The 18,032-nt window shown below is 52.3% G+C and overlaps 1 protein-coding gene across 2 annotated transcripts in view; it reads right to left on the bottom strand.

Moving 5' to 3' along the window:
* Positions 1-344: 344 nt before the first annotated feature.
* Positions 345-18,032, bottom strand: part of Jup (junction plakoglobin) — a 26,764-nt gene continuing 9,076 nt past the window's right edge. Inside the window, exons 2-15 of one of the 2 annotated variants that reach the window (XM_005368202.2) lie at positions 14,970-15,185; positions 12,033-12,292; positions 11,601-11,839; positions 10,209-10,410; positions 9,268-9,412; positions 8,606-8,709; positions 7,144-7,482; positions 5,740-5,895; positions 5,434-5,553; positions 3,505-3,655; positions 3,273-3,394; positions 2,249-2,288; positions 1,889-2,054; positions 345-1,156 (exon numbers count right to left, since the gene is read on the bottom strand). In XM_005368202.2, the coding sequence (XP_005368259.1) occupies positions 1,903-2,054; positions 2,249-2,288; positions 3,273-3,394; positions 3,505-3,655; positions 5,434-5,553; positions 5,740-5,895; positions 7,144-7,482; positions 8,606-8,709; positions 9,268-9,412; positions 10,209-10,410; positions 11,601-11,839; positions 12,033-12,292; positions 14,970-15,177 (2,238 nt within the window). In that variant the 5' untranslated portion in view covers positions 15,178-15,185 and the 3' untranslated portion in view covers positions 345-1,156; positions 1,889-1,902. The remainder of the gene's footprint in view (positions 1,157-1,888; positions 2,055-2,248; positions 2,289-3,272; positions 3,395-3,504; positions 3,656-5,433; positions 5,554-5,739; positions 5,896-7,143; positions 7,483-8,605; positions 8,710-9,267; positions 9,413-10,208; positions 10,411-11,600; positions 11,840-12,032; positions 12,293-14,969; positions 15,186-18,032) is intronic. The other variant, XM_026789885.1, reaches the window with a different exon arrangement.

Genomic DNA, 18,032 nt, shown 5'->3' with positions numbered 1-18,032 from the left:
GCAGAGGGCATCTATCACAACTACATTATGGCAGGACAGAGGTTGAGGCCAGCAAGGAGCTTGCCTGTGGAGCAAAACAGCCTGGTGTCAATAAAGCAGAAGCTCTTCCGTTACCTATCCTGTGTCCTAGACTCCTAAGGTTCCATGTGAATATGGAATTAAATCATTAAATTGACTTCAGGTCTTCAAATGCTCCCTTCTCCCCCATTTGCCTCGCCCAGCCCCGAGGACAACAAGGCTTGGCTAAGTAGGGTATCCCAGGCTACTAGGAGAGGTCCCTCACCCCTACTATACCCCTTACTCCTCCCTCCCCAGACCCACAGTGCTTTAACAGCCTCTATTGGATCTGTGTCTTATTTTATTTTCTTTGCTTTGGTCTATACAAAAACAAAAAGAAAAGAAAAACCAATAACCAAAAACATAAAGCAATCATAATAAAACTCTGATGGAACTCCCCTTCTAGTCCCCCAAACCCATGTGCAGGAGGTGGTGTGGGGGTCAAACAGGAAGGGGAGGAGGAAGCCCCTCACCACACCAGAGGGGTGATCTAGAGCACTTCTGCAGGTGAGCTGGACCAGTGTAGGGCAAGGTGGAAGGGGGCTTCACCAAGAGCTCCCCCGGAGAGGGGCAAAGCAGACTTAGCAACCTGGAGAGAAGGGCAGGTCCTGGAGGGGGGCACTTGCAATCCCCACTCTTTCCCCCCCAGAAGGTCCCTGAACTTTTCAAAAGAAGCATTGGATGTCAGGGGCGGGGCTTTGAACCTGTGTCTTGGATATCCCAGGAGGGCAGGGCAGTTGGATGCTGAAGTTCATTGAGAAAACTGCCTCCTGGTGGGGGGAGGCGAGGGGGGGGGGAGGAAGTCAAGGGGACCCAGGCAGCTGGAGTAGAGCCGAGAGGATTACTGTGCAAGAACACAGGCTGAGTCTAAAGCTTTAGTGGCCATAGCCATAGTGGGGAGGGGGAAAAGGTGCTGGGCCTGGATCCAGAGCCTGGTCCAGGGCAGAGAAGCAGGAGCAGACACCATCCCAAGAAACCCTACGGAGGAACTCTCTGAAGCATGGGTTCAGCAGGACATCCAGGCTGGCTCCCGGGGTTCGGGGACTTTTCTGTCTCATCCCACAGTCTGCTCGAGAGCTTCCCGGGTGAGAAACAGCTCCTGTGGGGCATACAGACACAGGGATCAGGTGCTTGGCTGGCCTGCATCCCCTAGAAGCTCAGGATGCTATTGTGGCACCTGCCTATCACCCCCGAAAAACGCCTTTTTCTTTATTTGCTTAGAAGTAGCTGGAGGAGCAGGAGCTGGGTGCCAAGCAAGGGAGGGACAAACACAAAGGAGCAAGGCTCCCAGGCTCCCGCAGTGAAGCCCTTAGGGGACTAAGGCGGGACAATCCTAAATTCAAGGCATACCTGGGCTCCAGACTGAGTTAAAGCCTAGCCTAGACAGTTTAGCGAGACTATTTCAATATAATGGAAGACAAAACCGGGGTTTAGGATGCAGTCCAGTGGCAGAGCATTTGCCTAGCACACACAAAGTCCTAGGTTCGATTCCCAGGCTTATGAAAGAAAAAAAATGATCAAAAAAATAAAAAAGTGATGTCACTAAGGCTGGAGACAGATCTGAGGCCAGGCTGTGATACATAGTGAACTTTAGGCCAGCCTGAAACAGTAAAACCCTGTCAATAATAATCTTCATCTTCATCAAGGGAGGCCAGAGCACAACAGATCAAAAACCTTAGGATTCCTAAACTCCTCCTCCACCCTACATGAGCCAGGATTTACAGCCCAGAAAGGAGCTGTCCCCACCAGACCATTCAGAGGGGAAAGCAGGTGCCACCGTAACCACGGCTACAGGCAGAGAGCAAGGCTACAAGACAGGAAGGGGCCATACTGAGGTGGAGTCAGCTAGGCCAGCATGTGGTCTGCAGTGGGGTAGGGAGGCCTCAGGCCGTCGCTGTAGGTGTCCATGGGGTAGTCCCCATCCATGTCCATATGCATATCGAGCGTGTCCAGAGGAACATCGCTGGAGTACATGGGGCGGTAGGTGGCATCCATGTCTGGGGACGAAAAAGAAAGACTTGTCCAGGGATCTGCAGGTCACACATGGTAGTAGAACAGTCCTACTGCTAGGACCCTAGCTCCCTCCCCACCCCCACCTACTGCAGGAATCTAGACTGGAACACACTGGCTACCATAGGTTTCTGCTCTCACTCACAAAGCCCTGGGCAATGGGTTGGGGCCCCACACTTACCGTCTGCGTAGGGTTCATTGATTGGGATCATACTCTGGGCCTAAGGAAGAACAGAAAGACGTAAGTGTGGAAAGTATCCTCTGGGCTACCTTTCCACCAAAGGACAGAGAGGTGCTCTAACGGACAAGGAGACCCCTCAGGGAAGGAAAAGAAAACACCAGTGTTGGGGGCTGGAGAGATGGCAGATGATTCAGTGGCTAAGAGCACTGGCTGCTCTTCCAGAGGTCCTAAGTTCAATTCTCAGCAACCACATGGTGACTCACAACCATCTGTAATGGAATTTGATGCCCTCTTCTGTTATGCATGCATATACATATAATAAATATATATAAATAAATAAATCTTAAAAAAAAAAAAGAAGTTCAAAATCCATTGGTCCCAGCACTAGGGAGGCAGAGGCAGGTGGACCTCTGTGAGTTTGAGTTCAGCTTGGTCTACAGAACTAGTTCTAGGAGAGCCAGGGCTAAACAAAGAAATCCTGTCTCAAAAAAACAAATAGCCAGAATCGTGGTAGTGCACGCCTTTAATCCCAGCACTTGGAAGGCAGAGGCAGACAGATCTCTGTGAGTTTGAGGCCAGCCTGGTCTACAAGAGCTAGTTCTAGGACAGGCTCCAAAGCTACAGAGAAATCCTGTCTTGCAAAACTCCAAAATAAACTAACAAACAAACAAGAAAGCAAAAATAAAAACTGAGTTCAAAATCAACCTTGACAGATCTCTGTGAGTTCAAGGACAGCAGCCTGGTCTATAGAGCTAGTTCCAGGACAGGTGCCAAAGCCGCACATAGAAACCCTGTCTCAAAAAAACAAAACCAAATCAAAACAAACAAACAAAAAGTCAAAACCAGCCCTGAGATGACTATAGAGTTGGAGGTTATCCCTGGCTACACAAGACTCTATATAAAAATAAAAAGACACACCTGAAAACTAAGATAAAATCCCTGAGGTCAGCTAAGCCTCCTCAGAGAGCAATGAGCTGCCCCGTAGCTCGCACAATCAGATGTTCAAGCCCAGTCAGATACTCACAGCCTCCCAGGCAGCTGGGTCATGCTTGAAGAGAGAGTTGGTGAGCTCCACAGACACTCGCTTGCGGTAATCCGGGTTCTTGTCCTCCGAGATGCGGAACAGGACAGCGGCGGCATAGGTGGCTGAGCAGAGGGGGAAGGGAGGTCCAAGTCAGAGGCTAACTCTACTGTGGCCGGAGGAACAGAGCCCAGCCTCCTCCCTTTGGCGCCTGCCCACAGGCACAGCCCCTCACCGGTGCCCTCATTGTGGGAGTGGAGCAGTTCCATGAGAGGGGCAGAGGCGCCCTCGGCATCAATGGCATCGGCAGCCTCCTTGTCCTGGGCCAGCTCACACAGCACCCCGGCAGCCACACGCTGGATGTTCTCCACAGAGGAATACAGGAGCTAGGACAGAGGACGCAGGAGGAGGCGAGGTAAGCCAGGCTGTGTACCTACAGTGCTGCCCACCCTCACCTTGCCTAGCCATCTTAGAAAATGTAAACCTGGGAAAACATAAGGGGGAAAAAGCAGACGAGCGCTATCCCCTGACCAGACACAGCCTCGGCTAACACGTCAGCAAATTACCAGTGTGTTTTCACTACAGTCCATTGGTACACACTATAGATATGTGTGTGTGCGTGTGCATCTGTGTATGCGAGTATGCGAGCACACATGTATAATACATGTGTATATCATGGTGATTGTGTTTGGGGACACACGTACATGTGGGTTCACGTAGTTGTGTATGAAGGTCAGAGTCATGTGTTCCCGTCAGTCGATTCTCCAACTTATTTTTTTGGATAGGGTTTCTCATTGAACCTGAGGATCCCTGTCTGGCTAGGTTCACTCGGTTACGCTGCCACACCTGAGTGCTGGGGATCCGAACTCAGGTCCTCACGATCGCACAGCAACCACCTTACTGACTGAGCCATTTCCCCAGCCCCACTAATCATTTTGATTCCTCTTTTTTTTTTTTTCCTGGCCTGCCATAGAAGAACAAGGCATTTCCCTGTGTATTTCAAAAACTGCCCTATCAAGCTATGCGTTCATACGGATGAGAACGAGAAAACAGCTGCCGGCTGAAACAATCTCTTAGCACTGAAAACAGGATGGAGTGAGTCCTTCACGCTAAAAACTAGGAAGAAAAACTGTTTTCAAAGACAAAAAACAAACCAACTCTTCCTGGGTGGGGGTAGCTTGGGGGTAGAGTGTTGGTCTCCAAGCTTGTGGCCCTGAGTACCACACAACTAAACAAGCAACCCACTGTGTGGCTGTACAGCTGTGTGACACAACAAGCTATTCTTCTGTTTATTTAGCTCTTCCTCTAAAAGATAAGGTCTAGACCGGTCTCTCAGTCTCCCCAGCAACAACTGTGTCCTGACATTCTTCTTCTTCTTCTTGTTTTTTAGATGGAGATTTGTGTAACCCAGGGTAGCCTTAAGCTCACTCTTGCGTGGCTGATCCTCCTGCCTCCGCTCCTGGGTGCTGGAATGACAAGCATGTACCCCCACGCCCAGTTGCTTCCTTCCAGGCCATTTCCTTACCATCAGACAAAGACTTTGTTTGGGACAGCTGTGTCTGCAATTGTTATTTATCTCCCTGTATAAACCTCTGCCATTTAAGTTATGTTAAATGATTTCCTCAAGGGGGGTCAGATTTGAATTCCAGGTCAAAGGATAGGAATATTTCCAAGATGCTCTTCACACAGCAACAGCAGTTCCCAGGTTGCACACACACACACACACACACACACACACACACACACACGCCAGGGCACAAGGCGCTCGTCCAACCCTCAAGCTATCTTCTTTGTTGGCCAGTTTGACAGTGGAAAATGAACTCTTGCTGGGGGCTAGATTTCATTTCTATAAATTCCTGGGCTGCACCCTGTTTGCTTATGAGCCACCTGGGAGCCACTTGTTGACTCTGCCCACACAGCGCTGCTGGGACCCAGCGTTAATGAGCTCCTGTCTGCTGAGACACTCCTCCTGTTTTCCAAGTTTGTGCTTTTCAGGTTGTTTTGAACACGCAGATGCTCCTACTGCCTGCGTAGCTACATCTCACCTCCCGGGCTTCTGAGCTTGGAAAGCCACTCATCCAGGCCTTCTGCACAGTCCCTGGTCCACACACCCCCAAACCCTCGGCAGTGTCTGGGGACACATCTCCTGCCTCTCTGGACTCACCTGGACAAAGAGGGGAATGGTGTTGAGCCGGAAGATCTCCATGCGGTTCATGGGATCCCGGGCGAGGATGTGGAGGGCTCCGGTGCAGCCCTCCACGATCTCTTCCATTTTCACGCCATCCTGCACGAGAAGAGCCGTGAAGCGTGAGGATGGGGACGAGGGGGCCCTGGACAAAGCCCCACCAAGACCCTGACCCCGCTCACTGATGTCAGCTCACCCTCTTATTTCAAACACACAAACTCTGAGGACCCTCCCCTGGCGTCCCCTCCCAAAGAGGCTACCTCAGTTGCCACTGAGCTCATGTACCGTGTAGGGTTGCTGGGTGCCGGCGGCCACATGTCGCTGGGCATCCTGGTGGGCCTTGACCAACAGCTGAACCAGGCGGGGAATGACCGCAGCCTCTTGCAGCGGGGCATGGTTGGCTGGGCACAGGGCCAGATTCCGGATCAGACCAATGGTTGCCTGGCAAGGAAGGAGGCAGTGATCAAAGGTATTCCTTGAACATCTGGACAATCCCAACTCCCCAGCTTCCGGTGTTTTGTACCTGCTGCCCTCTCTTTGAATCCCAGTCCCAGTGTTGTGACAGCCGTATAAGGAAGAGTCCTCACTATTTGAGAAACCCTGCTTGGGGGGATGGGGGGGGCTGTAGGTACAGGACAGAAACAGTCTGGATCTAAGATTGGGGTTTTAGCTCAGGTGGGAGAGGGCTTACCCAGCATGCACAGCGCCCTGGGTTTGAGTCCCAGCCCTACACCAGGTGTGGGGGCACATGGCTGTCATTCCCGCACTTGAGAGAGGTAGAGGCAGGAGGATCAAAGTGATCCTCAGATACAATCTAAGGCCAGCCTGGGATACCTGAGACTCTACTTTTTAAAATAATTGGATTTAGCTCGCTGAGGTGGGACACGCCTATAGTATTCTCAGCAGTCAGGGTCTGAGGCAGGAGAATTGCAAATCTAAGGCCAGTCTGGGCTACACATCTCAGAGACCTTGTCTCAAAAGCCAGCCAGAACTAAGCATGGTGGCAAACACCTTTAATCCCAGCACTTGGGAGGCAGAGGCAGGAGAATCTACATGAGTTTGAGGCCAGTTTGATCTGTATAGTGAGTTCCATGATGGCCAAGGCAACACAGAGAGACCCTGTCTCAAAAAACCAAAATAAATACATAAACGCTAATATTTTTTTAAATGTGTTAATATGTGGGTGTGAGGTCAACTTTGGGTGTTGTTCCCTTGCTTTTTACACATGGTTGTTAGCCAACCCTGTGGTTGCTGGGAATTGAACTCAGGACCTCTGGAAGAGCAGCCATCTTAACAACTGAGCCATCTCTCCAGCCTCTAATAAAAAAAAAAAATTAAAAATAAAGAGACACACGGAACAACAACAACAAAAACAAAACAAAACAAAAAAAAGAAACAGATAAGCAAAACGACTGCAGGTCTCTGGAGCAGAGACAATGTTGAAGTAGAAACTGCTGAGAGTGGTCCTTCCTGTTGTCTGAGCCAGTGTGTCTAGGTCCTCTGTGCTCCTCCTCCCGCGCCCTTCCTTACTATATCCCTGCAGCACTGCATGGGACCGCGCGCATGCGCGCACACACACACACACACACACACACACACACACACACACACACACACGTACAGGCGCGCGCACGCACGCACGCACACCCCGAACCCCCCACAGCAGTGGCTGTGGCCGTTCGTGGCTACCTTGACCAGTGGCCACTGGTTGGGCTGGTTGAGCAACTTCACAATGGCTGGGATGCCATAGTTGAGGCGCACAGAGTTCTGAGCCATCTCGGCCTCCGGGTGGCGGCTGGTAAGGTGCCTCAGGGCACAGACAGCAGGCTCTGTGATGTCATCCTTGTCCCCGGCTCTCAGGATGGCGTGGATGAGAGCCTCCACGCCGCTGTTCTGCGTCACCAGCGTCTTGTTTTTGCTGTTGTTGCAGGTCAGGTTGGAGAGGGTGCCTGTGGCGCAGGTGAGGACGTTGACGTCATCCACACTCAGCTGGTTGACCAGGATCTTCAGTACGCTCTCCAGACCCTCCTGAGAGAGGAAGAGCATGAAGGATGAGGGACACATCACCTCTACACGGCCTCCTCAGTAGGTCCAAGGGGAGCGGATAAGCTGATGGACTTGGTCTTTCTTTTATGTGGCCAGAAACCTTCACCCCGCGGCCTCGCGTGCCCTGGGGAAAACTGTTAGCAGCTCCTGGAGCAGTAGAGGCCATGAGACTGAGGTAGGCCAGCTATTTTCCCACAGACTCAGAGCTGCAGGCTTGCCTCCAAGCCTCTGCTCTTTCCTCTGCCCCACGTGCTTCATCCCTGCTGGCCGCAGGAGGCCTCCGGTCAAGAGGAAGCTAGCAAGGAGGTCAGAGGCTTCAGTGGTCAGCTGATCCCCTGTCATATACTTCTCACCTTGCTGTCCCTTTTCTGTCACACCAGGGATCCTGAACGTAAATCTACTTCCAAGAAAAATCCCTAATTCAGAAACCTCTCTTCTCCCAAGGAAGGCTGGTGGGTCCGAAAGACTATAGGCCTCGGGGATATACAATCATGGGTCAGAACGCCAGCTCTGCCATCTACCAGCTCTCGACATGGGCTTTCTCCCTGAGCCTCAGTTTCTCCCACAACCAATAGGGTTGCTGAGGAGATTAAAGTCAGCTCTCATACCCATGGAAGCCAGCAGAATGGACAGCGCTTGCTGGGCGGTGGTGATGGGTAAACACAGGGACAGAAGTCTGCTTGGAAGATGGTGCCAGGGACTTGCTCTGTGGTTAGTATTTTATTTATGTGTATGAGTGTTTCGCCTGCCTGTGTATATCACCATGTGCATACATGTGTATGTCCACATATGCACCGTGTGTAAGTCTGGCTCCCTCAGAAGCTAGAAGAGGACATCGGATGCCCTGGGAGCCAGAGGTATAGGCAAACGTTCTTCACCCCTGAACCACCTCTCCAGCCCCTGTAGTTGGATTTCCCTCAACGGTACATCACCATCACCTGAACCCCAATTTAAAGATGTCAGCCCCCTTCCTCTTCCCGTCCCAAGCCCTAAGTAGGATGAAAGCCTCCCACTAGAGGTGTGATGGGCTTCTGGGCCTTTCCAGCCTTAGCCATGAGGGAGGAGGACTCACAGGTCCCAGAGACGGGCCCAGGCCCCGACTCACCTGCTTGGTGGCCACATCCGAGAGGTTACGCAGAGTCCACAGGCAGTTTTGCACCAGTCGGGGGCTGTTGCTCGTCAGGTGCTTACCCAGAGCCTGCATCCCACCTGGGGAGGGAGCAGAGGTCCTGTCAGCCTTAGAGGAGCCAGACTGATGGGCAAGGACCCTACCCTGATCCTCCTGACCCCATAGATCACTCTTATAATTTTATTTTTAAAGGCTTAGTGTGTGTGTGTGTGTGTGTGTGTGAGAGAGAGAGAGAGAGAGAGAGAGAGATTCTCAGTGCCCATGGAGGTCAGAAGAGGGCATCAGATCCCCTGAACTTGTGCTACAAGCAGTTGTAAGTCACCAAATGTAGATAATTGGAACCAAACTTAGATCCTCTGGAAAAGTAGCAAGAACTTATTTATTGTGTGTGCAACATTCTGCCTCCATGTGTGCCTGCAGGCCAGAAGAAGGCACCAGATCTAGGGCACCAAATCTCATTACAGATGGCCGTGAGCCACCATGTGGTTGCTGGGAATTGAACTCAAGACCTCTAGAAGAGCAGCCAGTGCTCTTAACCTCTGAGCCATCTCCGCAGCCCCCATAGCAAGAACTCTTCAGGTCTGTGTCACCTCTCCCGTTCCCCCACAGGCCACCTTGCGGTTGGTCCTCACACTTACCGGCCTCCACGATGGCAGGCTTGTTGCTGGGACACACGGACAGCACCTTGAGCACTCGGCTGGTCGTCCAGAGAAGCTTCTCATAGCTGTAGTTCCTCATGATCTGCACTAGCCCCTGCGGTCCCCCGTTGGCCAGGATGATCAGCTGTGGGGGAGGGAAAGGCGAGCATGAGACAACGGATGTACGTGTGTGTGTGTGTGTGTGTGTGTGTGTGTGTGTGTGTGTGTGTTCAGGAGCTATCATTATTAAGCTCCTGCTGGAGTCTTAATGGCTTTTGTGTCTATCAAATAAGCCAATATCTAATACCGAATGCTGGCAAGGATGTGCAAAGGGAGCCTAGCACAGCTATTATCACAATGGTAGTGTAACACACTATAATCCTTTGGAAAGAGTGCTAACCCACTGAGTATAAAGTCTAGAAGTGTTTAAAAACAAACAAAAAGAAAAAGGCCTTCAGTCCTGCTGGTGCTCCACACCTTTAATCCAGCAGTTGGGAAACTGAAGCAAGGAGATCTAGGGTTCCAGGTCAGTCTGAGTTAGATGCTGAAACCCTGTCTAAAACACACAGAGAAAGCTGGAGAGATGGCTCTTTTCCAGAGAAACATGGTTCAGTTCCCAGCACCTACATGGTGACTTACAACCGTCGCTAATTTTAGTTCTAGGACTCCAGCACCCTCTTCTGGCCTCCATGGGTACTGCAAGCCATCTCTCCACCCCGCCTCCTTTTCAATTCTAGGGACTGAATTCAAGATCATCCAGCATACTAGGCAGCTTTCTATCACCCAGTTATATCCCTAACCCTAATTTTTTTCACTCTTAAAATACTGGTACTGAAGAATTCAGAAATAGGATAAGAGACAGTTATCTGTAGACACATTAATATGCCTTCCGGGAAGTGACCTGAAGCCACGGGATGCTTAGCTTTGTTGGAGAGACCCACCTTGCTCTCCTGGTTGCCATAGGCCAGGAGCTGCAGGCAGTCGGTGGTGATAGCCAGGAACTTAGGGTTGTTCTTGTTGAGGAGGGGCACCATCTTCTGCAACCCATCAGCTAGGCGCACCGCCATCTTGGCGCCCTCCTGGTAGAGCAGCAGGTTGTGCAGCGTGGTGATGGCGTAGAACAGGACAGATTCTACAGGGGAACTGGGGAGCAGGCAGAACCCATGTAAGTCAGCTCCCAGAGCCCAGCCTGAATGTGGGTGTGGAAGGAGTGCCCACCACAGCCAGAAAGCTCACCCCAAATCAACCGCCCCGTACCAGTAGCCCTTCACCAAAGTCTCATTCTCCCTTTTCACTTGGGCGTGTGTGTTGGTGTTCGTGAGTGTGTGGAGGCCTGAAGACAACCTCAGGTGCCATCTTTAGGAACACAATCCCCCTCCTTAGATACAGGGTCTCTAACTGGCCCAGAGCTCACCAATTAGGCTAAACTTGGGCAGCCAGCAGTAAGCTCCAGGGCTTCCTCCAGTCTCCACTCCCCCAGGGCTGGGGTTGCAAATGCAGCCTGCTGCATCCAGCACTGTTACATGGGTGCTGGAGATTGACTTGGGTCCTCATGCTTGAGAGGTAACCCTTTATGGACTGAGCCATCCCCCGCCCAAGACACCTGGTCCCATTCTTTTCTTTCTGGTTTTATTATTTTTGGTTTTTTTTTTTTAGAGACAAATTTTCACTATTGGAGCTCTGACTAGCCTAGAACTCTCTGTATAGACCAGGTTGGCTTGGAATGCACAGAGGTCTACCTGTTGCTACTTCTTGAGGACTGGGACTAAAGGAGAGCACTGTCATGTCCAGTCAATCCCACTCTTAAAGACATCAGCCCACAGCACATCTATCTCCACTCTTGCCTCTGAGGTCCGGCAGGTTGCTAATTACATACTAGGTACCTGAACGGCTGAGTCACTACTGTGTGTAAGGTCATGGAGGAAAGCCCCATGAAAACTTCCGAGGGGAGTGAAACAGCCTCCCTACCCTCAAAGAACTCCTGCTCAATGTCAGTACAAGGCCAGGAAAGGGGGGGGGGGGACCTCATGGTTGGGAGGTGTTCAGATATGCTGTTCTCTTGCTAGGACAGCTTCCCTCTTATCAACTCTGACCGAATCCAATCCACTCCTCTGTCAAAGCACTGCTACACCACCTCTGGGCAATCTCAACCATTCTGCTGCTATAAATTACGTTATATCCTTACAGTCAGCCTGCTGTTTCTGTTACTGTCTCTGGGTTGGGCTCTGAGCGGCTGAGAGCCAGGATGGGTGTGGTGCTTAACTTGTGTATGGAAGCCCAGGAATGGGGTGCTGGGAGGCCCCTGGCTTGTGTACTGCAGAGGAGCAAGTTACCTGAGCATTCGGACGAGGGCAGGGATGCCTCCAGACTTGAAGATAGCGAGCAAGCCCTCTCGGTGGTGGGAGAGGTTGTGCAGGATGCTTGTGGTGCATCGGGCGGTATCCAGGTCACTGGTGTTCTGCATGGTGCGCACCACAGCCGCCACCAGCTGGGGCGAGCCCATGAGGGCACGGCGGGACGCCTCCTTCTTGGACAGCTGGTTCACAATCATAGCTGCCTTGGTCACCACTACCTGGAGGAAGCATGTGAGATGTTGAGCGGATGGCTCAGGCTCCTCCCCCACAGAGGGAAGGAAGGCAAAGGGCATGACATCCTTCCACAGAGCTTAGATGACCCAAGTCAGTCTCCAGATGCCAGACTCATGGCTTCCTTCCCTCTGGGGACAGCTAGTTTTGTCCCGCCCCACCTCCAGGCCCTTCACAGACCGGGTCCTCATCGTTGAGCAGCTTGGTGAGCTCAGGCAGAGCCCGTGTGGCCAGCTCCGCATCGTCCTGGTAGTTGATGAGATGTACGATGGCCGACTTGAGCAACTGGGATGGCTCCGCCAGTCGCTGCAGGTTGGTGGCTTGCCCCTCTACCTGGGTGGCCAGCAGTAGAGAACTGTCCTCGCCTGACACACCTGGACACATGGCCTCCCGCACTCGCTTGGCTCTGGCTGTCGTGGACATCTGGTACTCCAGGTCACCTGGAAGCCAAATGATGCAAGGATTGAGCTACATGAAATTTAGGGGGACTTGAAGGGCAAGGTAAGCTGTGCAGACATGGCTCCAAGCTGCCTCATATGCCACCAAAGTACAGGACATCACTCATGATTCTGTACCTAACAGGATTCTGGGAGATCGCCCTTGCCACTGCTTTTATCACCTTTTTTTTTTTTTTTTTGGTTTTTCGAGACAGGGTTTCTCTGTGGCTTTGGAGCCTGTCCTGGAACTAGCTCTGTAGACCAGGCTGGTCTCGAACTCACAGAGATCCACCTGCCTCTGCCTCCCAAGTGCTGGGATTAAAGGCGTGCGCCACCATCGCCCGGCCTTTTATCACCTTTTATCATGAGGCCCATCTAACCCACCCAGCATAGGGAACTCTATGACAACTAACTAAAATCACAGCTATGATTCTTGTCTGACACCTATCATTACAAAAATGGTATGTCTATATGTCATTACAAAAATATCTATATCTATATACAGTTCTACGAAGTAAAAGTAGGGTCTCATATTTGCTCAGCAAGCACCCTACTACTGAGCTATATCCCCATCCTTAAAAAAAAAACACTAAGGGCTGGAGAAATGGTTTTGCAATTAACAGCACTTGCTGTTCTTGCAGAGAACTTAGGTTCCATTCCTAGCACCTAGATGATGGCTCACAGCCATATCTAACTCCAGGTCTAGGAGGTTCAGGTGCCCTCTTCTGGTGACCATAGTACTGCACCCATTCAGTGCATATACATACACACACACACACACACACACACACACACACACACACACATACAAGCACACACATCTTTAAAAATTAAAAATATTTTACGTTTCCCAGAATGACTTTGAGCTTACTCTGTACTCAGAAAGCTTTTGTACTTGTAATCCTCCTGCCTCGGCCTGCCAAGTAGCTGGGACATCACATACCTTTGCTACCATGGCCAGCTCAGCAATAATAACAGCTGTGACTGGAGTTGTAACTCAGTTGGTAGAATGCTTGCCTAAGAAGGTTCCACTCTTAACACTGAATAAAACGAGGCACGGTGGGACACTCATGTAATAATTACAGTACTCCAGAAGTGGCACCAAGAGGGTCAGAAGTTTGTGGGTATCCTTGGCTACACCTGAGATAGCCTAGGCTACATAAGACTTTGTCTCAGAAACAAAACCAGGGGCTAGAGAGTGGCTCAGTGGTCAAGAGTACTTGCTGTTTTATCATGAAGGTCAGAGTTTGGATCCCAGCACCCACACCAGGCAGCTCACAAACAATGTAACTTCAGCTCTAAAGGATCCAAAAGAGGATGCCCTCTTCCGGCCTTCAAGGGTACCCTCGTGCATATGTGTGTATACATTTACATAGACACACCCACACATAAATAATGACAACCCAATGGTGGAGTCCTTCTGTGCTTAACTGTGGGTTAAATACCTTTCTCCCACTTTCTCACTCACTCTTACAGCAATCTCTCAAGGCAAGTATAATATTATCTCCGTTTCTAGGACCTTGGACACAAAGGCCATAAAAACAGTGGACTCAGGTGCCCAAAGCCCCACCCCCCTCCACCTGTAACCATCAGGGCAGTCACGGGATTAGACGTCACCCTTCTAATTGCACACTTACCTGCCACAAAGTAGCAACTCTCTCCCTACAAAGGGGGCCAAAATGAGTCTCAGAGTGCCAGCCAGGGTCACATAGCCAATGAAGAGACAGGACGGGACCGAGGCTTTGGGAAGGCAGGAGCAAAAGCCCTCAAGAAAAACACTGGGTTCTACCTCTGGGGTGGGCGGGAGATATTTTAAAAAGTCCCAGATAGCCCTGCCATGGCAAATGTCCCAGTGCCTAGAGAGGCAAGCTGAGGGTTATTCTCTAATTATGGGGAAGGAGAGGCTGCCCACAGAGATCTCCCACCCGTATGCTTTGCTGTCGCTCCCAACATGCACCTGACCCTGCCAGGCACAGAGGCTCCTGCCTGGGGGCCAGGGAGGAGACCTGAGACAGGGCTCATAGAGCCCCAACCAGCCACTGCTCACCCTGCAACTGTCCAGGCCCCAGAGCTAATCCCCTGGAATGTTTAGGGCCCTGGGGACATGTGTGAGTGACAGTCCTAAAGCCGTGTGCACCTCTGTCCCAGAAAGGAAGGAGCACCTGGACTGGTAGAGTGTTTGCCTTTGTGACAGAAACCCAGAACAGAGCCTCAGCTGCTGTGTGCCTGTCCCTGGGACATCTGCCTGTCACGTGCTAGCCTAGCCTAGGCTTGAACACTGTGCCGCTTCCACCAAACTGGGATTGGCGGGGTGGGGGTGGGGGCATTGTCCCCGGTCTCTCTCATCAGATGCATGTCTTCCCAATAATCACCAGGTTCCCACTGAGGGTAGCAATGAAGTCTCCCTATTACATAGCTAGGACCCCAGAAGTCAAGAACTGCAGGCTCACCCTTCCAACCACTGGCACCTCTGGGCAGAGCCTATGCCCATATTCGGAGATCATGGAAATGACATCTGTGTCTGTCTCTGGGTAGCCACATGTTCCCCTTCAGACTTCCTAAGTTCCCAAGAGTAGGAACTTCTTTCAAACCAGGGACCCCCTCGATCTACCTCCCACCAGGATCCAGCCAGAGTTTCTGTCCATTAAAAAAAAAAAAAAGACAACCCTGGAGTCCAGACCTTGGTTCTGGGGCACCCCCTGTGTATAGGTGGTTGTCTTCTTGAGTGTGTACTGCCTGCTGCAGGCTTCGTCCTCGTCCATGATGCCCTTGCTGCTGACGGAGGGCACACAGGTATTGACACCTGAGTGGATGCCTGAGTCGTAGGTGTACGTCTGCTGCCACTCAGTCACCTTGATGGGCTGTTCAATCAGGTTCATCACCTCCATGGTGGCTGCTGGGGTGAAAAACAAGAGTGTGCTTAGCCACTCCCAGTTTCAACTCAGCTGCGGCCCTCTTCCCTGAATCTGCCCTTCTCCTTCTCCTGATACCCCACCAGAGCCTCAAGGCCCTCAGAAGACGGCAGACAGCAAGGTGCAGGGGTGAAGAGGAAGGGCACCCAGCCCAGAAATGGGCCGCCCACCAGAAGACTGCCTAGGCACCGTAGAGCTGAAGATGGGCCATTGTGGTTAATTTAAGCCCTGGGCTTGCCTCCCCAGCTCTGGTGTGGAGACAGGAAACAGCCAGACGCCTCCAGCCCGGCCCCAAGCTAAACTCACCAGTCGTTCCCAGCCCGACAGTCCCAGCAGCAAAGGAACTAAGGGCTTTGGGCAGCCGCTGGGGCCCTGCAGACCAGTCCTCCCCTGCAGCTCCCGGGGAGGGTGGCCTAGGCTGCAGCACCCAGCCAGTCATTGGAGGAGAGACTGGGCGGGACAGGGAAGCTGTTCAACAGGTTTCTCGGGCACACCCCAGGCTCCCTCAGCTCCTGGTCTCACTTTCCAGAAGGTCAAGCCTAACCAGGCCCTCCTCTCTTCCAGTTCCCAGCTTTCCCAGTATTCTGATCCTGACAGGCCAGTTCAAACCTCGGCTGGCTTACTCCCTAGCCAATCCATCTCCCGGTTGGATGCCAGGGGCTTCAAACTCAGGTTCTACCACTCTCATAGCCGGCTTGCCGTGAGGAGAGTGCTTGGGAAGGACCCACTATGGAAGGCTCTTAGCGGGTGCTCAGTGTTGGGGACCAGGGTGTTGCAGTCCTAACTGGGCTATTGGCTCAGCTCCCTGGAATCCAGGCTAGCAGCATGAAGTGGAGCAGGCCTCTGGAGTGGTCACTGCTGTTGAGGAATCTCACCCTGCTTGAAGACTTGAGGCCACTTGAAGACTCACGAGCATCTGCACCCACTTGATATGTGGAGGAGGCTTCCCATTTGGTCTGTTTGGGCCCCACTGCCATGCACTCTGACCCCATCCCAGCCGCCACCACCCAGACACAGGCAGCCAGGGAATGTCTGCAGGCCTGCTACAAGTCCCCGTCTCTCACACATGCCTCCAGACCCCCAATGCCTTCTCACACATGGCTTTCAAAGCTTTGCTCCCCAAGTCATAGATGTCTCGCCGTGGGACCAGAGAGAGGACCAGGAGGCTTAGCAGTGAGGTCTTCACCCTCCACACACCAATCTGGCCTCAGAGAATGAGCAGAGCCCAGGCTAGTCCACGCATAAAATGGGGTAGTGCCTGGCCTCTTTCCAGCAGCGTGTTCCACCGCGATGCCAGGGGAACCTGCAAAAACGAGGGTGGGGCACCTGGTGCACCGAAAGGCGCCACCCCAGGAACAAAGGGAATCAGGGGCCCCTTCCCAGAGCATGACGACAGAGGGGTATGGTGGAACACGCCTGTCATGCCAGCACCCGGGAGACCGGGATAGAGGAATCACCGGTGGGAGGCCGGTTACAGAAGGAGACACTGTTTCGTAGAAAAAAGGAGAGCTTGATGAACGTTCTCCCCGCCCTTCATGGGCCACACAGCCCCTCCCCTGCCACAAGCAGTCCTAAAACAGGCAAGAGCAGCACCAGCTCCCAGCTGCTGCCTTTCTCGATTCCCACCACCCCGGGTGACTCAGAGTTTCGTTTGGGGCTGATAAACAGCAGTAAGCCCAGGCCAGCGACAGCAGGCTCTGTGCCGCCAGATGTGCACAGCTGCTCCCAGACACTTGCCAGGAGTCGCTATTTTAGAATACCCCCACCTTCACATACTTCCCTCCTCCCGGCTCCAAGCAGCAGCAGCAGCAGCAGCAGCAAGTGAAAGGCCAAGGGTAGAAAATCAGGAGCTTGGAGGAGGCCGATTCAGGAAAACCCTGCCTTCCCCCATCCTGTCCTCTGCCCCCCAGGGTGCTTCTCAAGAGATCACTGAGGAACTTAGGAAGAATGAGTGGGTCCCAGAAGTCACCTTTGGGGGAAGACAAAAAAACAAAACAAAACAACCTCCAAGCTCTTGAGAAGGCAAACCCATTGGCAGTGACCCTTCCAGTGCCCTATGGAGGCAAGGTCAAGAGGGTGAGGAAGAGCTGCAGGACAATAGCCCCTGTAGGCATGAGCTCCCCAATCTGACCATAAAGCTGCCTTCTACAGAGATAGCCATCTAACCCTAGGACCCAGAAACACAGGAGAGTGTGGTTTATCCCAAACCACAGGAGCCAGCCTTGGGTTAGAAGGGAACACTGCAGTCGAGGTGAGCCTCAGGAGAGAGGGTTTGCTCACAGGCTAGTCCTCGGGCCCAGCAGGCCAGGCCTGGAGCCAAGGGAAGCCAAGGGCTGAATAGCTTCCCAGGGCCATGCTCGGGTCAAAGGATATCAGAGGGCAAGCGGCCAGCTCTCTAATATCCAGTGAATTCCAACCCTACTGGCAGGCCTTTGCAGATTCCCAGTTTCTAGGTGGCTCTCTGCTCAGTGCTGGGCCTGTCTTACTTTTGGATTGGATTTAGTCCACCTCTTAGAGTCTGGAGGAAGCTGGGTCCTCTGCCCAAGGAGAGGACAAGAAAGAGGGTGCTCAGGCCAGACGCAGGTGATGCAAGCCTTTAATCCCAGCACTCAGGAGGCAGAGGCAGGCGGATCTCTGTGAGTTCGAGGCTAGCCTGGTCTACAGAGTGAGTAGGATCCAAAGCTACACAGAGAAACCCTTCTTAAAAAACTTTAAAAAAAAAAAGGGGGTCCCAGCACTCGGGAGGCAGAGGCAGGCGGATCTCTGTGAGTTCGAGACCAACCTGGTCTAGAGAGCTAGTTCCAGGACAGGCTCCAAAACCACAGAGAAAC

The sequence above is a fragment of the Microtus ochrogaster genome, unplaced genomic scaffold (genome assembly GCF_000317375.1).
Source record: "Microtus ochrogaster isolate Prairie Vole_2 unplaced genomic scaffold, MicOch1.0 UNK31, whole genome shotgun sequence".
Taxonomy (NCBI): domain Eukaryota; kingdom Metazoa; phylum Chordata; class Mammalia; order Rodentia; family Cricetidae; genus Microtus; species Microtus ochrogaster.
Note: the sequence above shows the minus strand (reverse complement) of the source record. Positions and strands in the feature narration are given on the sequence as shown.